The 22,736-nt window shown below is 44.5% G+C and overlaps 1 protein-coding gene across 1 annotated transcript; it reads left to right on the forward strand.

Annotated features, from left to right (window-relative positions):
- The first annotated feature begins 4,035 nt into the window (after window positions 1–4,035).
- Window positions 4,036–15,413, forward strand: si:dkeyp-92c9.2 (uncharacterized protein LOC571482 homolog). Its single transcript, XM_066675922.1, has 2 exons — window positions 4,036–4,232; window positions 7,469–15,413. The coding sequence occupies exon 2, from the start codon at window positions 7,601–7,603 to the stop codon at window positions 8,603–8,605; it is 1,005 nt and encodes a 334-aa protein (XP_066532019.1). The 5' UTR covers window positions 4,036–4,232; window positions 7,469–7,600; the 3' UTR covers window positions 8,606–15,413.
- Window positions 15,414–22,736: the final 7,323 nt, after the last annotated feature.

Below are 22,736 nucleotides of genomic sequence, written 5' to 3' on the forward strand. Positions count from 1 at the left end.
TCATTCATTCCAGGTAGGCTCCGGACTCACTGGGTGCAAGGTGGGATTACACCCTGGAGGTGGCGCCAGTCCTTCACAGACACACACACAAACTACAGACACTTCTGAGACGCCAATTCACCTACCAACTTGTCACCTTGAGCGGGACTTGAACCCACAACCTCCAGGAGGAGCTGCGACTTTAAAATTTTAGCTTTAAATGACAATAAAAATGCAAACAATAAAATGAAAGGTGTTTCCTGAGCAATTCTTAGCCACATTTCATTAGCTAACTGCTCCTTACAGAGACACATCGCAGCTTTAAACTCTCTTCTTTAAATTAACAAGTTAAATAAAAGGTCTACTGCAGACATTTTGGCTGTACTGCTGTGGCACAGTCCGTGTACGACCTAAGAGTATAATGTCACTAACCAATTAAAACTATGTACCTCCCAAAAGAAGGAAAAGACCTTAAAGTGAAGAACAGCTGCTGTGTTCAAATGATGTAATGCACTACAAATTCATTCCTTTCATTGGAGAGCAGTGATAAAATGAATGCATCAGCAATTATTGGTTTGAAATATCAGCAAAAAGTAAAGCATCGGATGCATATTGTCTTTAAAAAAGCAATTGTGTGCTGATTCTGTTATAGTTCTGATATCATCCTGCATCACAGACAGAACTAACAATTTCCTCTGTTCACTAAATGTGTGTGTGATGAATGCCTTGGCTGAGTTTAATACGGAGATATCTTTTCATTGGACGTCGCACTTTTCACAAGTGTGTGTTTACACCCTTTGCCCACATAGTGTTCCAGTACTTGCTCAGAGGGTTGACTGTGTCCGCTAAGAAGGGAAACCCAGTGTCCTCAGTGTTCATGGATTTGTTAATGAATGATAAACACACAGATGTTGTTATAAATAGTGTTCAGCTGAGAGTGTGTTATAAATAAAGCTCATCCATGTGTTTGTGTAAAAGGCTCAGCTTCCTTCAGCTGTTCAGAGCAGCTCCTGACCCACAGCTGTCTTTAAAACACACACACACACACACACACTCATTCACACACACTCTGTAAGCGCTTATCCAGTTCAGGGTCGTGGTGGGTCCGGAGTCTACCTGGAGTCACTGGGTGCAAGGCAGGAATACACCCTGGAGGGGGCGCCAGTCCTCCACAGGGCAACACACACACACATTAACTCACATCTATGGAAACTCTTGAGTCACCAATCCACCTACCAACATGTGTTTTTGGACTGTTGGAGTAAACCAGGAAACCCACACCGACACAGGGAGAACACACCACACTCCTCACAGACAGTCACCCGGAGGAAACCCATGCAGACACAGGGAGAACACACCACACTCCTCACAGACAGTCACCTGGAGGAAACCCACGCAGACACAGGGAGAACACACCACACTCCTCACAGACAGTCACCCGGAGGAAACCCATGCAGACACAGGGAGAACACACCACACTCCTCACAGACAGTCACCTGGAGGAAACCCACGCAGACACAGGGAGAACACACCACACTCCTCACAGACAGTCACTCGGGGGAAACCCACGCAGACACAGGGAGAACACACCACACTCCTCACAGAAGCTTCAAAAGATGACCCTAAACCTGACACCAAGCCCAAACCTAACCCTAACAGTACATTTGTAAAGTTTAGAAACATTAATTTAGCACTGTTTTTGTGGCTCTCCTTCAGGTTACAGACAGTTAATGTGCATTGAATAAAACAGCACCACAGTGGACAGGAGATCAGTGACTGTAAAATAACGAGGGAATGTGTAGATCTTGGCAAACCAACCCATGCAGCCCACAGCAGTGTAATACCTGATCTCATTTCCTCAGTGTAAAGACGCAGAGACCCTGGACAGCCGCCCTTTCCCACCTACAGGTGGCGCTGACTATGTTTATAGCCAAAACGTGAGCGAGAAGCAACACTGTGGCATTTCAAAGGAGCTGATTTCCACCTGCTTGCATCAGTCCGTCTGCTGCGGCTTCATTAAAGCCCCGCACTCCTGGGTCTAATCACAGTGGCGACATGAAAAGCTCCTCAGGCTTCAGTGGAGCACTTGATTCCCTCTGTTTGTTTCCCATGGCTGATTAACCAACGGCTCATTGTTTCCCCTCGCTCTCTTGGCCTGAAGAGGAGGATGATTTTATTCATATCTTCCCAAGCATATGCCTCGCCTCGGGCAGTACGCTGGGGCCTGGCCTTATGCTCCGGACTGTGCATTTGTCTTTTCTGAAAAGAGACAATTACCTACGGGGTGTTGTTTCATGCTCTTAAAGAAAACAAATCATTGCACAGCACTATGGTGAAATTTGGACCTTGTGAGGCTGTGAAAACACACACACACTGAGCAGCACACATCCACCTCAGCGCCGGGGCAACAGTTGGGTGTTATGTGCCTTGCTCAAGGCCACTTCAGCTGTGAATGTTGAGGGAGGAGACTTCTTCACTTCCCCAACCCCCAGTTTTCTTGCAGGTCCTTGGGATCAAATCAACGACATTTCAGTCCCAAGCCTTTAGGCCACGGTTGCCCCCGAATGCCCCCCTGGCTGCACTTAATAAACAAGTGTGTGTAAAGATGCTTTGTTCTGACACATGTCTCCAGCTACAGCTGTCTCTCTTCTCACTTCCATTATGTCCTGCCCAGTGTATCACTTTCAGAATGATGCCACAGTGGCACGCTTCTGCTGCGCTGGGTGTGACCTCAAGAATTGCATTCGGCAAGTGCAGAGCGTCTGTGGAAACTCATTATTTACACAGCTCAGTGTTTTAAATATAACCCATGTTTTTGTTTTTTAAAGGAGCTGATTTGCCACAAAACACAGCAATCAATATTTAATTCAATATTATTATTAGTGGGCGGCACGGTGGCGCAGCAGGTAGTGTCACACAACTCCAGGGGCCTGGAGGTTGTGGGTTTGATTCCCGCTCCGGGTAACTGTCTGTGAGGAGTTGGTGTGTTCTCCCCGTGTCTGCGTGGGTTACCTCCGGGTGCTCCGGTTTCCTCCCACAGTCCAAAAACACGCGTTGGTAGGTGGATTGGCGACTCAAAAGTGTCCGTAGGTGTGAGTGTGTGAGTGAATGTGTGTGTCTATGTTGCCCTGTGAAGGACTGGTGCCCCCTCCAGGGTGTATTCCCGCCTTGTGCCCAATGATTCCAGGTAGGCTCTGGACCCACCGCGACCCTGAACTGGATAAGGGTTACAGATAATGAATGAATGAATAATTATTAGTTATGTTTTTTCTTAAGAATGCATCTCATATGAGGTTGTGTTGTGCTGGTGCGAATGGATCAGACAGAGCAGTGATGCTAGAGTTTTAAAGCCCTCAGTGTCACTGCTGGACTGAGAATAGTCCACTGTCCAGAGTCCTGTGTCACTGATGAAGGACTAGAGGACGACCGACACACACTGTGCAGCTACATATAAGAGCTACTGTCTCAGACTTTACATCTAAGGGACAGAGTGGACAGAGAGTGGACAGAGAGTGGACACAGGGTTTAAAAACTCCAGCAGCACTGCTGTGTCTGATCCACTCTACACCAGCACAACACACACTCACACACCACCACCACGTCAGTGTCACTGCAGCTCTGAGAATGATCCACCACCACATCACACACCTGCTCTGTTGGGGTCCTGAGGAGTCCAGAGTATTTAACAACAGGGTGAAATGAAGCAAACAACGTATGCAGAGCAACAGATAGACAACAGTATGTGAGGTTATATTAAACGTATGGCTGATTGGTGAAGTCACTTGACAGTTGAAGATAGTAAAGCCCCGCCTCGTCTACGTTAATTGGCTTGTAGTATTAATGCTGGCCAATCCCATCGCAGGAGGGCGTGGCTTTGTCGGAAAACGGGTGTGACTAAAACAATAACACAGCGCTCCTCCTGGAGGAGTCTCCACACGGTTTTCACGCGCTGCATCGCGCAGGACTTTCAGAGCTTTGCACGGCGAATCCGAGCGTTCCTCCGCGGAGCGAGACTGGAGCACGAAGCACGACCCAGGAGGACTTAACAGATACATCCCGGCGGTTAGTGCCGAGTTTGAGCCATGTTTGGAGAAGTTGTCCACGCGTTTGGACCCGGTGCTCGTCTGGGAAGAAGAGCAGCTGCTCTGACACTCTTCTCTACGCTGCAGGACTCTGAGAGCATCGTCAGTGCGTACACAGGAGGTCAGTGAGGGTTATCACCACCCTGGAGTGATTTGGACATCAGCTTTCGGGTGAGCAGTATTTATATTTCCAATATACACGAATACAGAAGTTGCCTTTGCCATTCCACCTTAAATACACATTCCACCTTAAAATCTAATAAAGTGAGACAAAGTTTTTGTTAAATATGAGCTACAGCAGCTGTCAACAATATAATCAAATTATTTTATTTGATTTTTTTTATTTTTATACTCAGTTAATTGCTTTTCCACCTTAAATTTAAGGTGGCAGGAAAAAATCCATGTTTTTACAGATGGGTTTTGTAGGCTAGTGTTTTGCAAATGCAGGATGTGTCAGTTATGCCCTATATCTTATGGGTTAATACTTTATACCTCCTCAATGTCATTCCACCTTAAATGCAAAAGCAATTCCCACAAGAAGCTTGGATAATGATGTGATGCATGTGTTTGCACTTGCTGTGAACTGAGCGCTTCTGCAGATATCTACTTTAAAATTTGCACTTAGTTTGGAACACACACATGCATCATTTAAGGTGGAAATGACAGTTACATCAAGAAAGGCTCACTTTGATTTAATGCCTGAACTTTGCCTGGGTGTTGTCTTCAGTGCAGATCTACTTTGTCCCATCTGCCTTCACTGGTGCTCTCTACACGCATCATCCCCTGAGTGACCGTTTACGCAGAGTCCAGCTGAACAGAGTTTCACTGAGATTTAAACTGCCCTTGGGTCACAGGGTCCGGGCGTAAAGTGGGTCATATCTGCTGTCTGTCTCCCTCACGAGACCCAGGGCTGTGTGAGGGGAAACACAGAGCGCTGTAAATCCGTGTCTGGTACGACGCGGAGCAGGACTTCAACCCTCCATCTGCGCCTTACTCCCAATCAAGGGCTTTGCCTTTGTGTAAACACACTGCCCTGAGGTTCAGAGCTTACACACATCACACATATAAATGACCTACTATAGGATGATTACTCATTAATAACTCATTAACTACTCAGTTAGTACTAATACACTTAGTTTGTATTTGTTATACGCTCATAATTTTACATCAACTGACCAATGATGAGTGGCTTAATCAGTAATTTCTAATTAATTACTCATTAGATTCTAACAAGCATCGTCTATGTTTTATGATATAAATATATAAACACATTTAGTGTTGTTCAAAGCTTTGTCAAAATGTCCTTTTACAGATAATCAGCTGACCTAATATTACTCAATTACTCAGTTATTAGGGACTGTAATTAGTGCACAGTCAGGAAAAGTCTGTTATACATATTATATAACACATTTTATAGACATTTTATAATAGCTTTCTATATCAACTGCTCTATTATAGATTTATAATGTAGTAATTGCTGTTGCCGCTTGATAACCTTTTTTGAATTACTAAATCTGTTAGACACATTAGTCTCAGCATGTTTCAACAATAAAATATCACTTTACACACCGGCTGAACTGTTATAGGTTTATTCCACTGTGTTCTGTAATTAATTACTCTTCTATTATTTAAATAATATTGTTAAAATTAATACAATTTTTCATACCAGAGGGATTTTTTATGATTTTCACTGCTGTTTAACATCGGATGTTCCAGATTTATCTTTATACAACAGAGCAAATCTAATTGGAGTAACCTGTAATTATTTAATTATTACTCAGTATTTACTGCTACCTTTTGTTGAATAATCTTGATTTATTTGTACAGTTCTGTTAGAAATGTTATGACTTTCAGCGCTCCTCAGCATCGTAAAATCAATGTATACATCAGTGTAGTTATATTAGGTTTGTTACACAGTAATTGCTCATTAATTACTTGTCAATAACCTGCTCATTATTCGTTTTAAATAGAAATCTGCTTGATACATTTTCATGATGGTTTCCAGAGGCATATCATTTTTATTGATCTGTTGATCTACTCTAAATTAATTGCTCACTTTTATTATTGTGCTGCTATGTATTGTGATGCACAAAATTCCCTTTGACACGGAAGACACTGAATTCCAGGGCTGTTTACACATCACTGGGTGTCTGTAATCCCGTAAACATCAGCTATCAACAATATCTGATGTGAGATTGTGATGCCTTGTTATGGACTGATGTCATGTCCAAGGCACAGAAGATGAATGAATGAACTAATAATCTGATGTTTATAAATGATCCAGACATCCCTGTATGGGTTCTGACTACTGGGTTCATCTGGGTTCTGACTACTGAGCACTCTACTGCTGTTTAGTTCAGCACAGTAATTCAGGGTGTACACTTTTCATTAGCAAGACAATAAGGATACCAGAGGGTACTTCAATTCTGTTTGTAAAAAACAGGACATTTTGACTTTCAAATCTGACCACAGAACACACCATTTCAACCTGTGGCTTTGCTGTAAAATGCCACATGAAACTGTAAGTAGGTCTGTTTCTTAAAACCCACATGTACATTTTAGTTTAGTATTAGACAGTGCTATGCTAAAGCCTATGCATTAAACAAGCTCATTTTAACTGCTTTGGGAATCAAAGACAAGTTCTACCCCTTTCCACAAGTTACCACAGTGCCCTGGGGTCTTAATAGAACTTGTGAATGTGCTTTTTTCTAACTACCACAACGATAAAACACCAGAGTAGCCTTCTCTCCCTGTCCTGTCTAAACAGTACTGTTCAGAACGGATGATTACAGTACCTGTTCCTTTAAATGATAATGAGCCACTCACTGTTCACCCCCAACCTGAGTGCACAGCAGTGAGGAGCGAGGAGCAGTGTTGTTTCTCTATTTTGACTCAGTGCTCGTCTTTCTCCACACTGGTTACGTCTGTATTGCCCTGTTTAACCTATAGTCTTTGTGCTCTCACAACAATGGGGCTCCAGCAATGTGATTGGACAGAATCAGATGAGGAGGCGGGACAAGTCTGAAGTACGTGCTGCCTATGTTAGACGCAGCATCAGAAAATCTCATTTTTTCAGATGTTTCCTGACTTTCTGGCAGCTTCCTGAAACCTGACCGAGTGATCTTGTTTAACAGTGTGTGGGTTGGTGGGCACTAGATCCTCAAATTTATGTACACACGCATGGAACAATGAATTATTTCATAATGAGTCATCTTTAATAATCGTTTAGAAATAAACACAGAACATATCCAGAGCATGAGTAAATAGGTTTGTTCTTGACAAACTTATAATTGTAAAAATATTAGAATTTTTAAAGAAAGCAAGGTGCTTCCAAACTTTTGATGGCCAGGGCATGCATCAGATGGCCTGTTGGTTGCATTCTAACATGTTGTGTGTCATTTTCCCAGGGGACGTCCATGCTGTTTGTGCTGCTCTTGAGGATTTCAGCCACTGAACTGGAGGCAGAAGCACAGTTTGTCATCAGAGCTCCACCTGCTGTTTAGAATTCGTGTCGCAGGGTCCCATCTCGTCCCACTGCAATGGGCACCGTCCTGTCCCTGTCTCCGGGTCCGCGGAAACCTGGCTACTATGACGACCGGCCAGGCTCCCTCAGCCGCTACCCGAGTTTGAGCAGCCGCTCACTGAACTGCGCTCAGAAAGATCGAGGCGGCCTCAAGCGCGGACAGTCCATCTTCCTCCCTGCACTGACTTGGAAGCGTCTGGTTGCATCCACCAAGAAACGGGGCAGCTCCAGAAAGGCGTTTCCACCCCAGGGAGCAGTGGGAGCACCACTTAATAACAACAACAACATCTACCAGAACCAGAAGGAGCCTTCCGTCTTGCTTCTCAACCGAGAAAACGTGAAGAAATCCTTGTCATGCGCCAACCTGTCCAGCTACGAAGGCCCAGCAAGTCTAGGTCTCGGGATGGGGATAGGGATGGGGATGGGACATGGGCCTGCTTTGGTAAGCTATGGCAAGTCTCAGCAGCTTTCCTCCATCAAGAAGGTTCCTCACGGGACCTGTGCTGCTTCTCCAAAGCGAGTGATCGTCCAGGCGTCCACCAGCGAGCTTCTTCGCTGCCTGGGGGAGTTCCTATGTGGACGATGTTATCGACTGAAACATCTATCCCCTGCTGACCCAGTGCTATGGCTCCGAGCTGTGGATCGTTCTCTTCTTCTCCAAGGCTGGCAGGACCAGGCCTTCGTAACACCCGCAAATGTGGTCTTCGTCTACATGCTCTGTCGAGACGTGGTGGACGGTGAGCTCGTCTCGTCCGAGCATGAGCTCCAAGCAATTCTCCTGACCTGCCTCTACCTGTCCTACTCCTACATGGGCAACGAGATCTCTTACCCACTCAAGCCCTTCTTGGTGGAGGCAGCTAAAGAGGCATTTTGGGACCGTTGTCTGGCCATCATCAATGCCACGAGCTCCAAAATGCTCCGCATCAACGCAGACCCTCATTTCTTCACGCAGGTTTTTGCAGAGCTCAAGAGTGAAGGAGGTTGCGGCCCACAGGACTACGGCCGGCTGCTGGACCGGTGAGGGTTGGAGGAAGAGGAGAGAGAGACAGAATTAGAGAGGGAGGAAACTCTCAGCAACACATTTTTGCCAGCGTCTTCTGTGTCCTTGTCCTAGTCCTTGACCTGAAAAATCAGTATCGCTTAATACCTCAGTGGTGTAAAGATCTGTAGAGCCACTTTGGAATCGTTCAATCACTGTCTGGTCTTCTCGGGCACTTGACCCATTTTCAAGCAGTGGACATTTATTGAAAATACTGGACATTAGATCTAGAATTTGTCAAGAAAAAAAAAACGTGCCTTTGAAAACAAAGTACATTGAAGACTCTTGAACAGTTGGGTTTGGACAAGTGACATTGGAATGGATCCTATGTCAGACACAAGTTTGGAGAGTAAAACAAGACATCATAAGCTTGCGCTCTGAGCCTATTTATGTCTCAAACTCTGCCCAAGACTGAGGCACAGAATTGGAATGGTACAAACCTGACATTACTTGAACGGTGGGTAGCCTGCAAAACTTCTACATCTACCACGTTATGGCAGAAATGCTAGATTAGTTCTCTGGTCCTGTGGCCAGACTGGACTGTCTCTCTAAACATGGAGCTGATTTCCAGGACCGTTTCATGCTGAATGAGGTTTCCGGTGGTTTTTACCAAGCCGAGGGAAGCAGAAACAAAAGGATTTAACCCTAACACAAGAAGGAACACAACTATTGAAAACCATTTGCTAAACTCTAGCGACAAGAGTAACATCCTGTATCCCATTATCCTCACTGTCCAAGGAAAACACATACCTCCAAAATTGTAACCTTACAGGAGAAGGAAAAACCTTCTTAAGTGGATGTCAATTTTATTCCAAGTAAATTAGGAGCATTTCTATTGGTCCATTCATTATGAAATTTTCACACGATATAAAGGATAAGTGTTTTCATTGGACAGTGATGATATGACTTATGCCCATGATGTAAACTTGAGACTTAGGTTAAGGTTCGCTTCACTGAGCGGTTTAGTAATCAAACTAGTTTAAGGAAGCATTTCATTAGCGTAGAGCTGTGCCGAAGGGGTGGGCGATATCTCTGAAAAATCAGGCATCAGGATATTAGATTTTCCTAAGATCTGACCAACAACTCAGATGCGGGTGACTCTCCGGTGCAACACTGTAGAGTCGCTCGCACACAGCTCCAGAGTCATGGGCTCCTGGGTTCCTTCATCATCTCGCGTCACTGACTGTGAGGAGCTTAGTGCGTTCTCCCCTATGACTGGGTGAGTGTGTGAAGCTATGTCCAGGGTGTGTTGCCTTGCACCCTGTGATTCTGAGAAGGGTCTGAACACATAACAACCCTGATCAGGATGAAGTGATAACAGAAGGTGAATGGATTAACGAATGAATGGATTTACAAACAATTCATAAACAGTGCAGCACCAAATCTAGTTCATTTTCTCTAATTTCAACCAGTATCCACCGTACAAAGAGAAGTGGGATTGTGCAATGTATCACAAAACGGTAAATATCGCCCACCCTATTGTGCACTTTTATCCTGTAAACTAATCTAATCTGCTTTAGTAGAGGTTTCCCTCTGTCTAATAGAACATCCAAGTGGAAGCAGTGTGTGTGTGTGTGTGTGTGTGTCCAAGGCGGTCATCAGCTGTTGGTCACTGCTTTGTCCTTACTTTGTTACATGAACCCAGCATTAGGTTCCTGCTGCTGTGGCATTAATGAGATTAACAGATTAACAGACCCCCCACTCCCCGCACACACACACACCGGGCTAATCCACACTGCTTGTGTTTGTGTCCTCTCTGGCTCACGCGTGTGCTCTCGTCTATAAGGTAAAGACCTGAGCTGAGGTCACTTTTTTTGTGGTAGTACCACCACAGCAGGTAGGGGTTCTGTTCCCCGCTCAGGTACCTGTTCTTCGGCAAGATCCCTAACACTGCGTTAGCCTGCACCTGTCACGTTGTAAGTTGCTCTGGTTAACAGTGTCTGCCAAAGGCCATAGACGTATGTAATACAGTGTATGCAGCAGGGAGGGGTTCTGTTCCCTGCTCAGGGAGTTGTCCTTTACACAACATGTATAGGACCACTGTTGGGTTCTAAAGTTCTAGATAAAGTTCTAGACCACTGTTGGGTTCTAAAGTTCTAGTGTCACTGTCACACAGCTCCAGGGTCTCTGGTTCCTGTGTGCTTTCCATTGGTGTGTTATCTCCTGTGACTGGGTGAGTGTGTGAGTGACTGAGTGAGTGTGTGAAACTCTGATGGACTAGTACTCAGTCCAGAGTGGCAATCTGCCTTAAACTCAGTGATTCTGTGTAGGTTCTAGACACATATTGACCCTGATCAGGATGATGTGGTTACAGATGAATGAATGAATGAATGAATATATAAATGAATGAGAAGCTAAATAAAATCTTAAGATAAAATGAACCCAACTCCAAAAATGAACAAATTCTTTAGTGGTTTTAATGTTCCTCTGACATTTTGAAAAGATTCTAGACTTTGTTATTTACACTGGGGTCCCATATGTGGTTTTGCACTTGAAAATGTGTAAGCACAGATGAGCCCCTGAGCCAGCGGGGGCTCTGTGTGTATGTGTGTGTGTGGGTGTGTGTTCACACTTGGGAAGAGTGCAAACTGTGCATGCAACACTCCGTTTACAGTGTGTTTATTTCCACACAGTTTATTTCACTTTCCAATTCCCAAAAAGCCCTTGTTTTAAAGCAGCTGAAAGTGAAAATGACTGAAAACTAAGGGGTAAAGTAGGCCTTCAGACTTTAAAGACCTCCCTCGTCTGTGTGGCCTGGGGTCAGTGAGGGGAGATTAGTTTTAAACACGGCTCTTTGGAAAGTAATCAGACACAGACATGAGTCTATAACACATCTATAATGGATTATGGATGTAACATGCAGGCTCGGTCACTCACAGACACACACACACTACCAGGACATGGGGCCATACACACTGAATGAATGGACCAATGGAAATCATTCAATGTGTGATAAATATATTAAAATTTAAAGGGGAACTAAGACCATATTAAAAGATTTAACTATCTTCATGTCCTCATCTGAAAAGATGGCTAATCATCCGTTATTGTGGGAGAGCAGTAGTCCAGTGAGTTTTCCTGGTTTAAATGTGCGGAAAACCCACTTCTGATGATGTATTCTGAAGGTGGAAGCACATTTCTTCAGCGCTGTGTGGCAGGATGTTTGTTGGCTTTACAAACAGTGACATGGCTCCACACAGTATAAGGGTGTCCCTCTTTTGACCCTTGCTCATACTCAAAACAGATATATTCAAGTCCAAAATTTCCTGTGATAAAGGTTTCCCATATCAAGTCTAGACACTGTGTCCTGAAAGTGTAGGAAATACAAAAACCCTCTCCCTGCGGTGTGTGTGGAAGTGTGGGGTCATTTGTAGTCGTCCAGTTGCGGGTCAGACGGAGCGGTCGAGACGCCATTTGGCAGGACAGGAAGAGGCTAATCTCTCTGTGTGCCTGAGTGCTTCTTAAGGCGACCTGTTTTTACTCATAAACTGTGTATTAAAAAATACAGCTCAAAACAGACACACATACACATTATACATATTTACACACAAACGCCACCTTAAAACCGCACCAAATTACAAAACCAGCAGAGATTACAAAACACACGTGGGCATCCAGACATCTTCCACTCTCTCTCTCTCTCTCACACACACACACACACACAGAGAGAGAGCAGTAATCCTTTAATCCTCTCCTGCCCAATCGTGCAGAGATGAAAACGCAGCACTAACAAGATGCCATTCAGATCAGAAGAGATTTTTGCTGCTTGTTGATTTATTTATTTATTTATTTTCACACTCTCTCTGCTCTCGCATATGTGTGTGTGTGTGTGTCTGTGCATGTGCTGGAATGGGCACACGGCCTGTCTTCGATTAGCTGCCCGCTGGTGTAATTGTTATATAATGGGAACATGAAAAAGCAACGCTTAACAGTCAAAGAGCAGCTGGCTGCGAAATGAATGAGCAAAGTTCAGGTCCTCTTTCCTGAAAATTGTGGTGATACCAGAGATTTGAAGCGATTACCGAACGTGCATCAGCGCAGAGAGCAGCCAACTTCCTTCCAGGCTACAGTCCTCTTCTTTTGGGTTTTAGAGGCGTAGCACATACACTGACAGTCAAACCTTTGCAGAAACCAAGCTTTTCTTACCGTTTTTGATGAGATTGGATGCTGATGACTGTCTAAAGATCACAAATACGGTCCCAGGGGCTGCCACAGTCATCGGTGAGTCCAGAGTTCCAGAGAATCTTGGAAATGGACCCCTCTTTTTCTCTGGGTGGACAATATGGCCCTCTGTTACATTAACCACTCAGGACACAGGCATCTCTTATCTATCAAAATACGGCTTAGAGACCCTGTTTTGGTTCATGAAGAGGTAATAGAGCTTCACATGTTTAGAGGGGAGGTTGTGCTGCTTTCACTTCCAGTGAATGAATGAAGTTGCCATTAAAAAAGGGGATGGAGTGGGGGATGGGGTGTTAATAAGAAGCAATATTAATTACCAGTGTGTCCCCAAAGTTTTGACCTCCAGTGGATTTTCCAGAGTAGACAGCAGACATGTGGAGGATGTGGTATACGCCTCCAGGATAAGGGTGAGGAGGCCAGAGAGGGGCTTTAGCGATGACTCAGACATTAGCATGCTTCAGGTCTTCTTTAGCATCCACTTTTGTGACCACAGGCTTCTGCTGCTGTGCGAGTTGGTGTGTGTTTGGCTTGGCCATGACCCTCTTTCTGCATCTCTCTCTCTCTCATGCACAAACACAGCACCCTTTGTTTCTAGGCTGCTTCACTTGATTCAATATCCCCTTATTGTTTGTTTAGAGCCCTGACAGGGTGCTGGTTGTCCCTGGTCTTGGCTGGTGTTTGAGGGCTCTATAAGGCCTGTGTAGTGCCGTTATAGCGCACTGAGGATGATCAGCAGTGAGACACAAGCCTTTGCCTCCACTTGGAATTTGGTGTCTGCTTCTGCCCTCAGACGCTGGCCTTTCTCTGCTATTTAAACGATTTATCCTCTGTTTCTCTCACATCGTGTACAGTAGCTGTGCTAATGTCAACAGATAATATATGTCACTCATGTTTACATTTACATTGGTGGTCTTTGGCAGACACGTTTATCTAGAGGCTAATGCAACATTAGGGGTCTTGCTCATGCACTCTTTGTGGTAGAGTGTAGTTTTCCTACCCAAGTTGGGAATCGAACCCTGATCTGCCATGTTAAGGTCAGCTGTGCTATCAATTTTGCTAAACCAAACACAAAGCTGTATTAAAAGCACGGCTGTTCTAACCTAGCATTAATGCTAATGCTAATGGACTGTTAAGACCCACAAAACTTCCACAAAAGGGTGGAAAAGTCATTGTTAGTTTGTTCATCTGTTGCTTCCCTTCCACTTCTGATTGTTTCCATTGCCCCAAGCTCTGTTCTTTCCCCACTTCCAAACTATTTAGCATTTCTATAACATAGCACATGGAAGCTAGCTCTAGAGCGTGGGTTGTCATTATCTCACAAGCAGGGAATACCTCATTTATGGTTCATTTATGTTTTGGTGTTTCTTGTGTCAAGAGCATGGCTAGTCCCAACTAGCAGTAATGCTAACCCTAAAGATCAGGGTGTAGGTCAGTTTTGCAGAGCTAAAATTATTTGGCTTATTTAGCATATTTTTGCCTCAGAAGTGCTAACGCTAATGCTAACAGACAGTTAAATCTGGGCATAGGTCAACCATAGGTCCAAATCTTTAATAGAAACTTAATATATGGATAATTTATTGTTATTAATGAACCATATTTTTGTCAAGAAATGCTATGTTCTTGGTAAACGCATACATGTAGCAGGATGTTAGCAATCCACCACTCTCTTTAAAGGACGATTGCCTCTGTTGCCAACCAATCAAACATCAGGATTTTAAACTTTCCTGTCAGAAACGCTGGGAAAATGCCTATCAAACTTCAGCTTAATGGAACCAGAGACTTATTCAGAAGCTATGGAATATACTTCTGGATTAAAGACCACATAATAAAAGCCTTCAGCCAATGAAGAGTTCATCTAAAGCCAGAACGGACTTCTGAGAAGGCTTTTTGATTAACCTGAGGATGTCTGCTGCAGACCACATCTGGCTCTGGCCTCTGATAGAGACTCAGGACTTGAGTGTTCAAGTGTGTGAACTCGACTCGAGGTGCCGTTACTCTATGAGTTGTGGTTCCAAGGGTTTGTCAATGTTTTCAATGCTGCTATATAAATATATGAATAGAGTAGCTATGTAGAATCTGCTGCTCAGCAGATTAAAGACTAGATCAATGTAAATATGTTGCTGTGGAACAAAAAAAAAGGTCTAAATATGATTAAAGGTATGTAAGTATGTAAATCATGTTGCTACAGTGATGGTGGTATGCATGCCGGCTTCCTCAATAGTTCCTCAATTCTTTGTCGATATTTTTTATATGTAATTCAGATTGAACTTTAATGTATGTTTTATTTTGTTAACTTATATAAAATATCAATATTAGTTCCTCCCCAGTTCTCTAAGAGGACTGCCAGCAGTATTAGTCAATGTCCAGTACAGACTTCTCAGGTCAGCTTCAGGACGCTTCATCTCTCACTGACTAATTTTGTCCAAAAGACGGAGCGGTGGCAACTCAAAAGAAGGAAGTCTCTGCTTGAAAAGGAACTACCCTTAATCGGCTCACTTCCTTCGTTTTGAAATAGGGGGCTCGTTAGAAAACGCACGCACACTTTCATAAACACTGAAATAATGTGAAGCATTGACTTTACTCGATTAAAATGTGAACATGAATAAAATAAATTACAGAAATCTTCTGCATCATTTGCTTTGTTTGTGTTGTTAATTGTGCAGGTTTACGGTGACGTCTGGGGTGAGTGTGGGTGGAAATGTAGACGTATTAAGGTGGGACCAACTGAAAAGTGAACTTTCTGAATCAATTAAAAAAATTATATATATATATATAAGCCCTATCAATTTGAGATAAGATGATTGGTAAGATTGGTAATGAAACTTCACTTATCTCTGAGCATGAGTTTCAGTCCTCCAGCTTGAGAGCCTTGTTTGATGATGGGGGCCTAGATACTGGAAGGATACAGGCCGAAATGGAGTTTAAAAATAATATGTCCAGTGAAAGACAAATGAACAGAACAGTTGTCAATGAAGTAAAATGCTGTTACAATACAATACAATATTTTCTGAAGAAATACAGCTTGGGTGCTAACACAGGCTACATGCTACAGCCTGCTCTAAAGGGTGAAGTTGTACACATTCAACTAAAAGACCATTCCCAGGATTGTACACAAAGTATACTAAATATAGTTTACACTTTGTAGAAATACATTTAACTTTGTGACATGTTCCCAATGTGAAAAATCAAACCTTAACCCTCCAGAAAGTCAGGGCAGAGCTAATAGAGCTTGAAATGCAACAGTTTATGAAAACAGTGCCCCCAGAGGACAGGAGCTTGATTATTCATTCAATCATTCATTCATTCATTGTCTGTAAGCGCTTATCTAGTTCAGGGTCGCGGTAGGTCCAGAGCCTACTCAGAATCACTGGGTGCAAGGTAGGAACACACCCATGAGGTGCCGCTAGTCCTTCACAGAAGAGAGTCCTTCACACACCACACTGCTCACAGACAGTCACCCGGAGGAAACCCACGCAGGCACAGGGAGAACACACCACACTCCTCACAGACAGTCACCTGGAGGAAACCCACACAGACACAGGGAGAACACACCACACTCCTCACAGACAGTCACCCGGAGGAAACCCACGCAGACACAGGGAGAACACACCACACTCCTCACAGACAGTCACCCGGAGGAAACCCACACAGACACAGGGAGAACACACCACACTTCTCACAGACAGTCACCCGGAGGAAACCCACGCAGACACAGGGAGAACACACCACACTCCTCACAGTCACCCGGAGGTAACCCATGCAGGCACAGGGAGAACACACCACACTCCTCACAGTCACCCAGAGGAAACCCACGCAGACACAGGGAGAACACACCATACTCCTCACAGACAGTCCTCACAGAGTAGGACATGAACTCACAACCTCCAGGAGCTGTGTGACTGTGACGCTACGCTAAGTTCACTTCCCAGGGAAACCTCAGCCGTCCAAGGCCCGGGGTCCAAGAACCTTACTCTCTCCACTGATAACAATGATAGCTACTGTAGGTGTCTGATAGCTAAGAGAACAGAATGGACGATAAGTGTTCTCCAAGTATGTTGAGTCCCAATGGCATGTTAGTAACAGTTAGAAAAGAAGTAAATGTTTTCACGTATCCCAGAAGAAACATGCTCTTCATTCCTCCTCCCATTGTCATGTGACATGGTGAGACACTGCCAAAATTGGCGAGAAATATTGGTAAGCAAAACGCTACTGTTTCTCAGTGCACAGAGGACAAACACAGCACTGGCCTGGTTTAAAATGAGCTACCATGAATGGAAATGACTGACAGATCAGTACAACTGCAGCCTCAGAAGAAGTGATGGACTGAATGAGGAGACAGAAGCTCAGTCAGAATGACAGAACAACTTAAACACACACACACAGTGTAAACCACTGTTTCTATCTGAGGAACACACTTGCTGAAAACAACATCCTGCTGCCTGCGTGACTTATGAATATTGCACATACACACACACTCACACACACTCACGGACTGCTGTGGTGTATTTGTTTGATAAGTTTCTCACTTAGCTTCTGTTCAGCTCTGTGAAAGCGACTGTGGCTCATACACTGTACAACACAGACATCCACTGAAACAAGACGAGGCAAGCATTATTTTGACCGAAGACCATCAGCCGCAGAGTGTTATAGAAGTGCAACATATTTTTCAGTAACACAGAGGAGTCATTCATGTGGGTCTGAAATACACCTTCTTCTTGTCAGAGGTCCTTGAGGGTGATAAAAAGTAGCATATGTTGCATGCAACATTTCATGTGACCTGCCTAATAAAGGACACAAGGCCGTTGAGTCTGAAAATGTCCACCATGGACTTGAACGCACAGGGAGGAAGAATGCGATCATTTGCAGGTCATTCAAAATGGCTGAGCCCAGAATGGAAGGCAGTGAACTTGATGATGCCTTGCTGCTAATGTTGTCTCATGAGTCAGCGCCTAAGGCGGCGTTATCACATGGAGGAATCTGCAACAGAATCATGCTTTGGAAGCAGATATACATCACAGCATTGCCAGCATGCAGATATGTTAATGTAAATTAGCAGAATTATTACTACTTCAGGAAGTAACAGTGTGAAATAAGTGCCATATCTAGATGCAAATATATAAATATATGAAGACTGTACAGGGTTAAAACTTGAAGGTGAAATATGTCAACTGGCTTTTATTGCTGTGACTATATCAGCTGAATTCCAGATTTCTCCCTACACCCTTTGTAGTGCATAGTGTAGGTCATAAAATAAGGGTCTTCTTTACTCACGTAGTTTGTTGTACGCTGAATTATAATCAGCCATAAGCCTTACATTTCTGGTCAAAATAGTGCCCCCTGTGAAGGGTATATGACCCAATTTGGGACAGATCTCAAGCCTATTCTCCACTGCTGTTTTGCCCTGCTGTTGACTGAGGCAACAGCCATAAGCACATGCGTACAGGCAATAAGACACAAGAAATCCAATCTGGTCATCTGCTCACGATCTGGATATGTGTCTGATCTCTGATCACATATGAAAGCGACTTAAATCTGATTGGACATGTTTCCGAAAAACAGATTTGAGGCACTGCAGACTGGTAACGTGAATGCAGTCTTAACTGTATTTGTACAGAATCTTAGAAGGGTCCATCACCATGATGCTGCATCTGTCATCTTCCTCTGATGAGTGCTACTGACCTTGATGCACAGAATTATGGGAATTGTAAATCAGCGAAGGATACAGACTCCCATCTCTCAAGAATAAAAGGTACAGTAAAGGTACATTACTGTTCATTAAAGGCTCAAACTGTGTAAATGTACCTTTAAACAAACAGCAGTCTAGTCCTGTTCCCTAAGGGTACAGTACATTCTTTTCTCCAGAAGGAGAGATGAATCTTTGTAACCTTTCATTACAGAATTGTGTAAAATAAAAGTCCTGGAGATGAAACGGGGCGTATTAAATCAACACAATTTTAAAATGTACTGTTTTAATAGAAAAAATAGAATGGCAGAAGACTTTTGGACCTACAGTGTGTATTGCTCTTGTAACTCATTGTGTTTTTGTCTGTTACACTTCAGTAATTTCCAGTTCATTTAAGGCACAAACAGCAAAGGGCAGAACAAGGCTTTAATGAGTGCGTCCAGTCCCAGCTGTGGTGATTGTTTCTGTCTGAAAGAGCCTTCTCTGCTGCCCCTCCTCAGCATGTGGGAGATACACACTGCCATTGTGCTCCTGCACACACACACACTCACTCACACACAGGGCTGCTGCTGTAAATCTACTGGATGTAACTCCGCCCCCATGGACTTGCAGGATGCTGCAGATGGCCCTTTGGTTTTGATGTGTTCTGAAGCTCAGCACGTCGCTCGGAGATGAACGCCCACTTGTTCTCAGTGCCCTCTAAAGACTTTAGGGAGTTGAAATACAATCTGCCACAGTGTGAAGTGGGGGAATTGACCATCGTCGGATCTGTTGGTGGGGGTGGGTTAGACATCAGCTGGTATTATTTTGGGTTGGTCAGTTTGGGCTAACATACACAGTGTGGCCTAAGTCATTTATGAATGAAGGGTATTAACAGGGGGATACCTCCCACGACACCACTCTCTGTTTACTGTGGTGACAGCTTGTCTTGGACAATTGCTGTACAGATTTGATTGTACCCACAAAAGCATCAGTGAGGTCAGATACAGATGTTGGACGATTAGTTCTGGATCACAAATGTCACTCTGACATTCCAGACCTGCTACACAGGAGCTAAAGCTCACAATATCCAGCACCATGTGTGGGTTACAGCAGGTGGTGCAGCAGGTTAGTGTCGCAGTCACAGCTCCAGGGACCTTTGGAGGTTGTGGGTTCGAGTCCCGCTCCGGGTGACTGTCTGTGAGGAGTGTGGTGTGTCCTCCCTGTGTCCGCGTGGGTTTCCTCCGGGTGACTGTCTGTGAGGAGTGTGGTGTGTTCTCTCTGTGTCTGCGTGGGTTTCCTCCGGGTGACTGTCTGTGAGGAGTGTGGTGTGTTCTCTCTGTGTCTGCGTGGGTTTCCTCCGGGTGACTGTCTGTGAGGAGTGTGCTGTGTTCTCTCTGTGTCTGCGTGGGTTTCCTCCGGGTGACTGTCTGTGAGGAGTGTGGTGTGTTCTCTCTGTGTCTGCGTAGGTTTCCTCCGGGTGACTGTCTGTGAGGAGTGTGGTGTGTTCTCTCTGTGTCTGCATGGGTTTCCTCCGTGTGACTGTCTGTGAGGAGTGTGGTGTGTTCTCTCTGTGTCTGCGTGGGTTTCCTCCGGGTGACTGTCTGTGAGGAGTGTGCTGTGTTCTCTCTGTGTCTGCGTGGGTTTCCTCCGGGTGACTGTCTGTGAGGGGTGTGGTGTTTTCTCCCTGTGTCTGCGTGGGTTTCCTCCGGGTGACTGTCTGTGAGGAGTGTGGTGTGTTCTCTCTGTGTCTGCATGGGTTTCCTCCGGGTGACTGTCTGTGAGGAGTGTGGTGTTTTTCTCTCTGTGTCTGCAGGGGTTTTTTCCGGGTGCGCCTGTTTCCTCCCACAGTCCAAAAACACACATTGGTAGGTGGATTGGCGACTCCAAGTGTGAGTGAATGTGTGTGTGTGTGTCACCCTGTGAAGGACTGCCACTACCCTCTCCACGGTGTGTTCCTGCCTTGCGCCCAGTGATTCCGGGTAGGCTCCGGACCTACTGCGACCCTGAACTGGATAAGGGCTTACAGACAATGAATAACTGAACGAATGATTGTGTGGGTTAAAGAGTTATATTACTCCCCAGCACTGGTCTGTAGAGCAATCGAACTGTGTTCTCCCAAGTGACGGAGCTTCATTATTAATGTATTACTTTATGTATTATTAATATATTTAATAATGTTTTTTTTTTATATTAAGCTGTTTCCCAGAAGAACAGAAGCAGAGAAAGACACACTGTTTATCATTTGCTGAGAGTAATATTGTTGTCTAAATCTCTACCCTAAGTGTGTAGTGGTGTTTGTCCACGTCGGCCCCCTGGAGTGGCCTTACCCTTGTCAGTGTGCATTAGTTTTAGCACGGACCACCTTAACCAGCGGGGGGTTTTAACAACAACAGGCAACGATGCAGATAAAAACAAAGACAGCACTTTATTTACGCTGAAGACAGATGGATATAAAAGCCCTCGACGCACAGAGAGAGAGAGAGAGAGAGAGAGAGAGAGAGAGAGAGAGAGAGAGAGAGAGAGAGAGAATAACTGTCCTTCTTCCTCTTCTAATGTGAAACAGCAAACCACAGAGCAGTGAAAGCAGAAACGACCAGATCAACAACACTGTACAACACTGAACACACGGGCAGATATTTATCACCAGAAATAAATACATATCTTACAACGTGTTTGTTCTTCATCTTTTCATCTACATTTATTCCCAGAGAGACATTGGGAGGCTGAAGTCTACACAGTGGTAAAGACCTGTAGGGGATGATATCGGAGAACTGCTGTTCTAAATAAGAGTAGCTTTTGAGTTGACGTGAAGTTATAGAAATCTGACTAATGGCCCTATAACTACTGGTTGCTTTACCATTATATAGCCCATCCCACCCTGGAAATGTAGCTGCTGATGTTGCAAAACCCTGCCTTGAACGGGAACAGCAAGCTTTGGAATCCAAAACACTGGTGGCTATAACGCTAAGCGGTGTTTACTCATGGTGTATTGGGGTGTTGTTGTTGTTGTTGTTGTTTGGGACTGAACACAGCTCCGTCATCAGTTCAGACAGATCAGTAGAGTTTGTTCCTTCCTTGTTGCAGCGTCCAGCTCTCGCTGGATTCTTTCGTCGGCCACCGATCCAAGGAGCGTTTGAACCTCTTCAAAAGACCACGGCGTCATTTTACGAGCTGCCGTCGTGAGTCGGATAAAAACAAACGTGATCTCTGCTGCAGCTGGAGATTTTACAGATGGAGAGTTGGTGCTGGATGTCTGCATTTTGTTGTGATTAATAACGCTCACTGGCCATTTAGAGCTCTGCAAGGTTTACACGTCACTGTTCAGTCCCTACTCATTTTGCTTGGAACCGTGAGGGAGCAGGAACTAAAAAAGAACCCAGTTCCACGTTCCAGGGACCAGATTTGCCTAATGGAAAAGCAAAATGATGAGTAGAGCAGAGGTGGAAATGTGCCATTGTGCAAATTGTGTATTAAAAACATTTGTGCATGTTAATGTGAATTTCTGGCAACCCTTAAAACTTCCCCTAAACCTAAACCTGACCCTAAACCTAAACTTAATTGCAAACCTAACTCTAAGCTCCAAAACATTAGAAACATTAGTCTTGTGTTGATAGTGTCGATAGTACTCAGCGTTTCACAACAAACCTTACCCACTCTCTAAGACTGTTCCTTTAGATCCTAATCTTAAAAAATAATGGTGAAATTGTAAAAAGTGTCTGGACTTCCCCTTTAAGAAGATGCCCTCTGGGTCGTATGGGTCATGAGGTCCATAGAGTTCAGATTGCTCCTGAATGAACATTGTCCTTCTGCTGAGGCCAATAAACAGAGGAGACTAGGAGGTGGACATGTGGTCTTGGGACAGTTCAGTGACCAAGGTCAGGGCTTCTGGCCACTGATGGGGTGAAAGGGTGAGTAGAGGAGAAGGAGGAGGAGGGTGTTAAAGAAGAAATTAAAGGGTTAAAAGTGAAATTAAGGTGGTGGGGCGGTTGGGGGGAGGGAGCTGTGTGCAGATGGTGGGGCAGTCATCCTTAAATCAACTCTCTCTCTCTCTCTCTCTCTCTCTCTCTCTCTCTCTCGTCTTTTCTCCGAAGGACACAAATCACAGGCAGTGTCTCTGTGCTCTTCTTTGTTGTTAATGTTGGGCAGGGGCAGAAGGGCAAATGGGGGCAACCTGACACTGAATGAGGTTTAATTTCATTTACAGCACACACGTTCCCTCTGTCCCTCTCTCTGTTTGACCGCTGGTTGGCTCTTTAATGACACAGA

Source organism: Hoplias malabaricus, chromosome 6 (assembly GCF_029633855.1).
Source record: "Hoplias malabaricus isolate fHopMal1 chromosome 6, fHopMal1.hap1, whole genome shotgun sequence".
NCBI lineage: Eukaryota > Metazoa > Chordata > Actinopteri > Characiformes > Erythrinidae > Hoplias > Hoplias malabaricus.

Excerpts from the sequence above, each read along its gene's own strand:
- si:dkeyp-92c9.2 (XM_066675922.1), top strand. The coding sequence starts at position 7,601 with ATGGGCACCGTCCTGTCCCTGTCTCCGGGTCCGCGGAAACCTGGCTAC.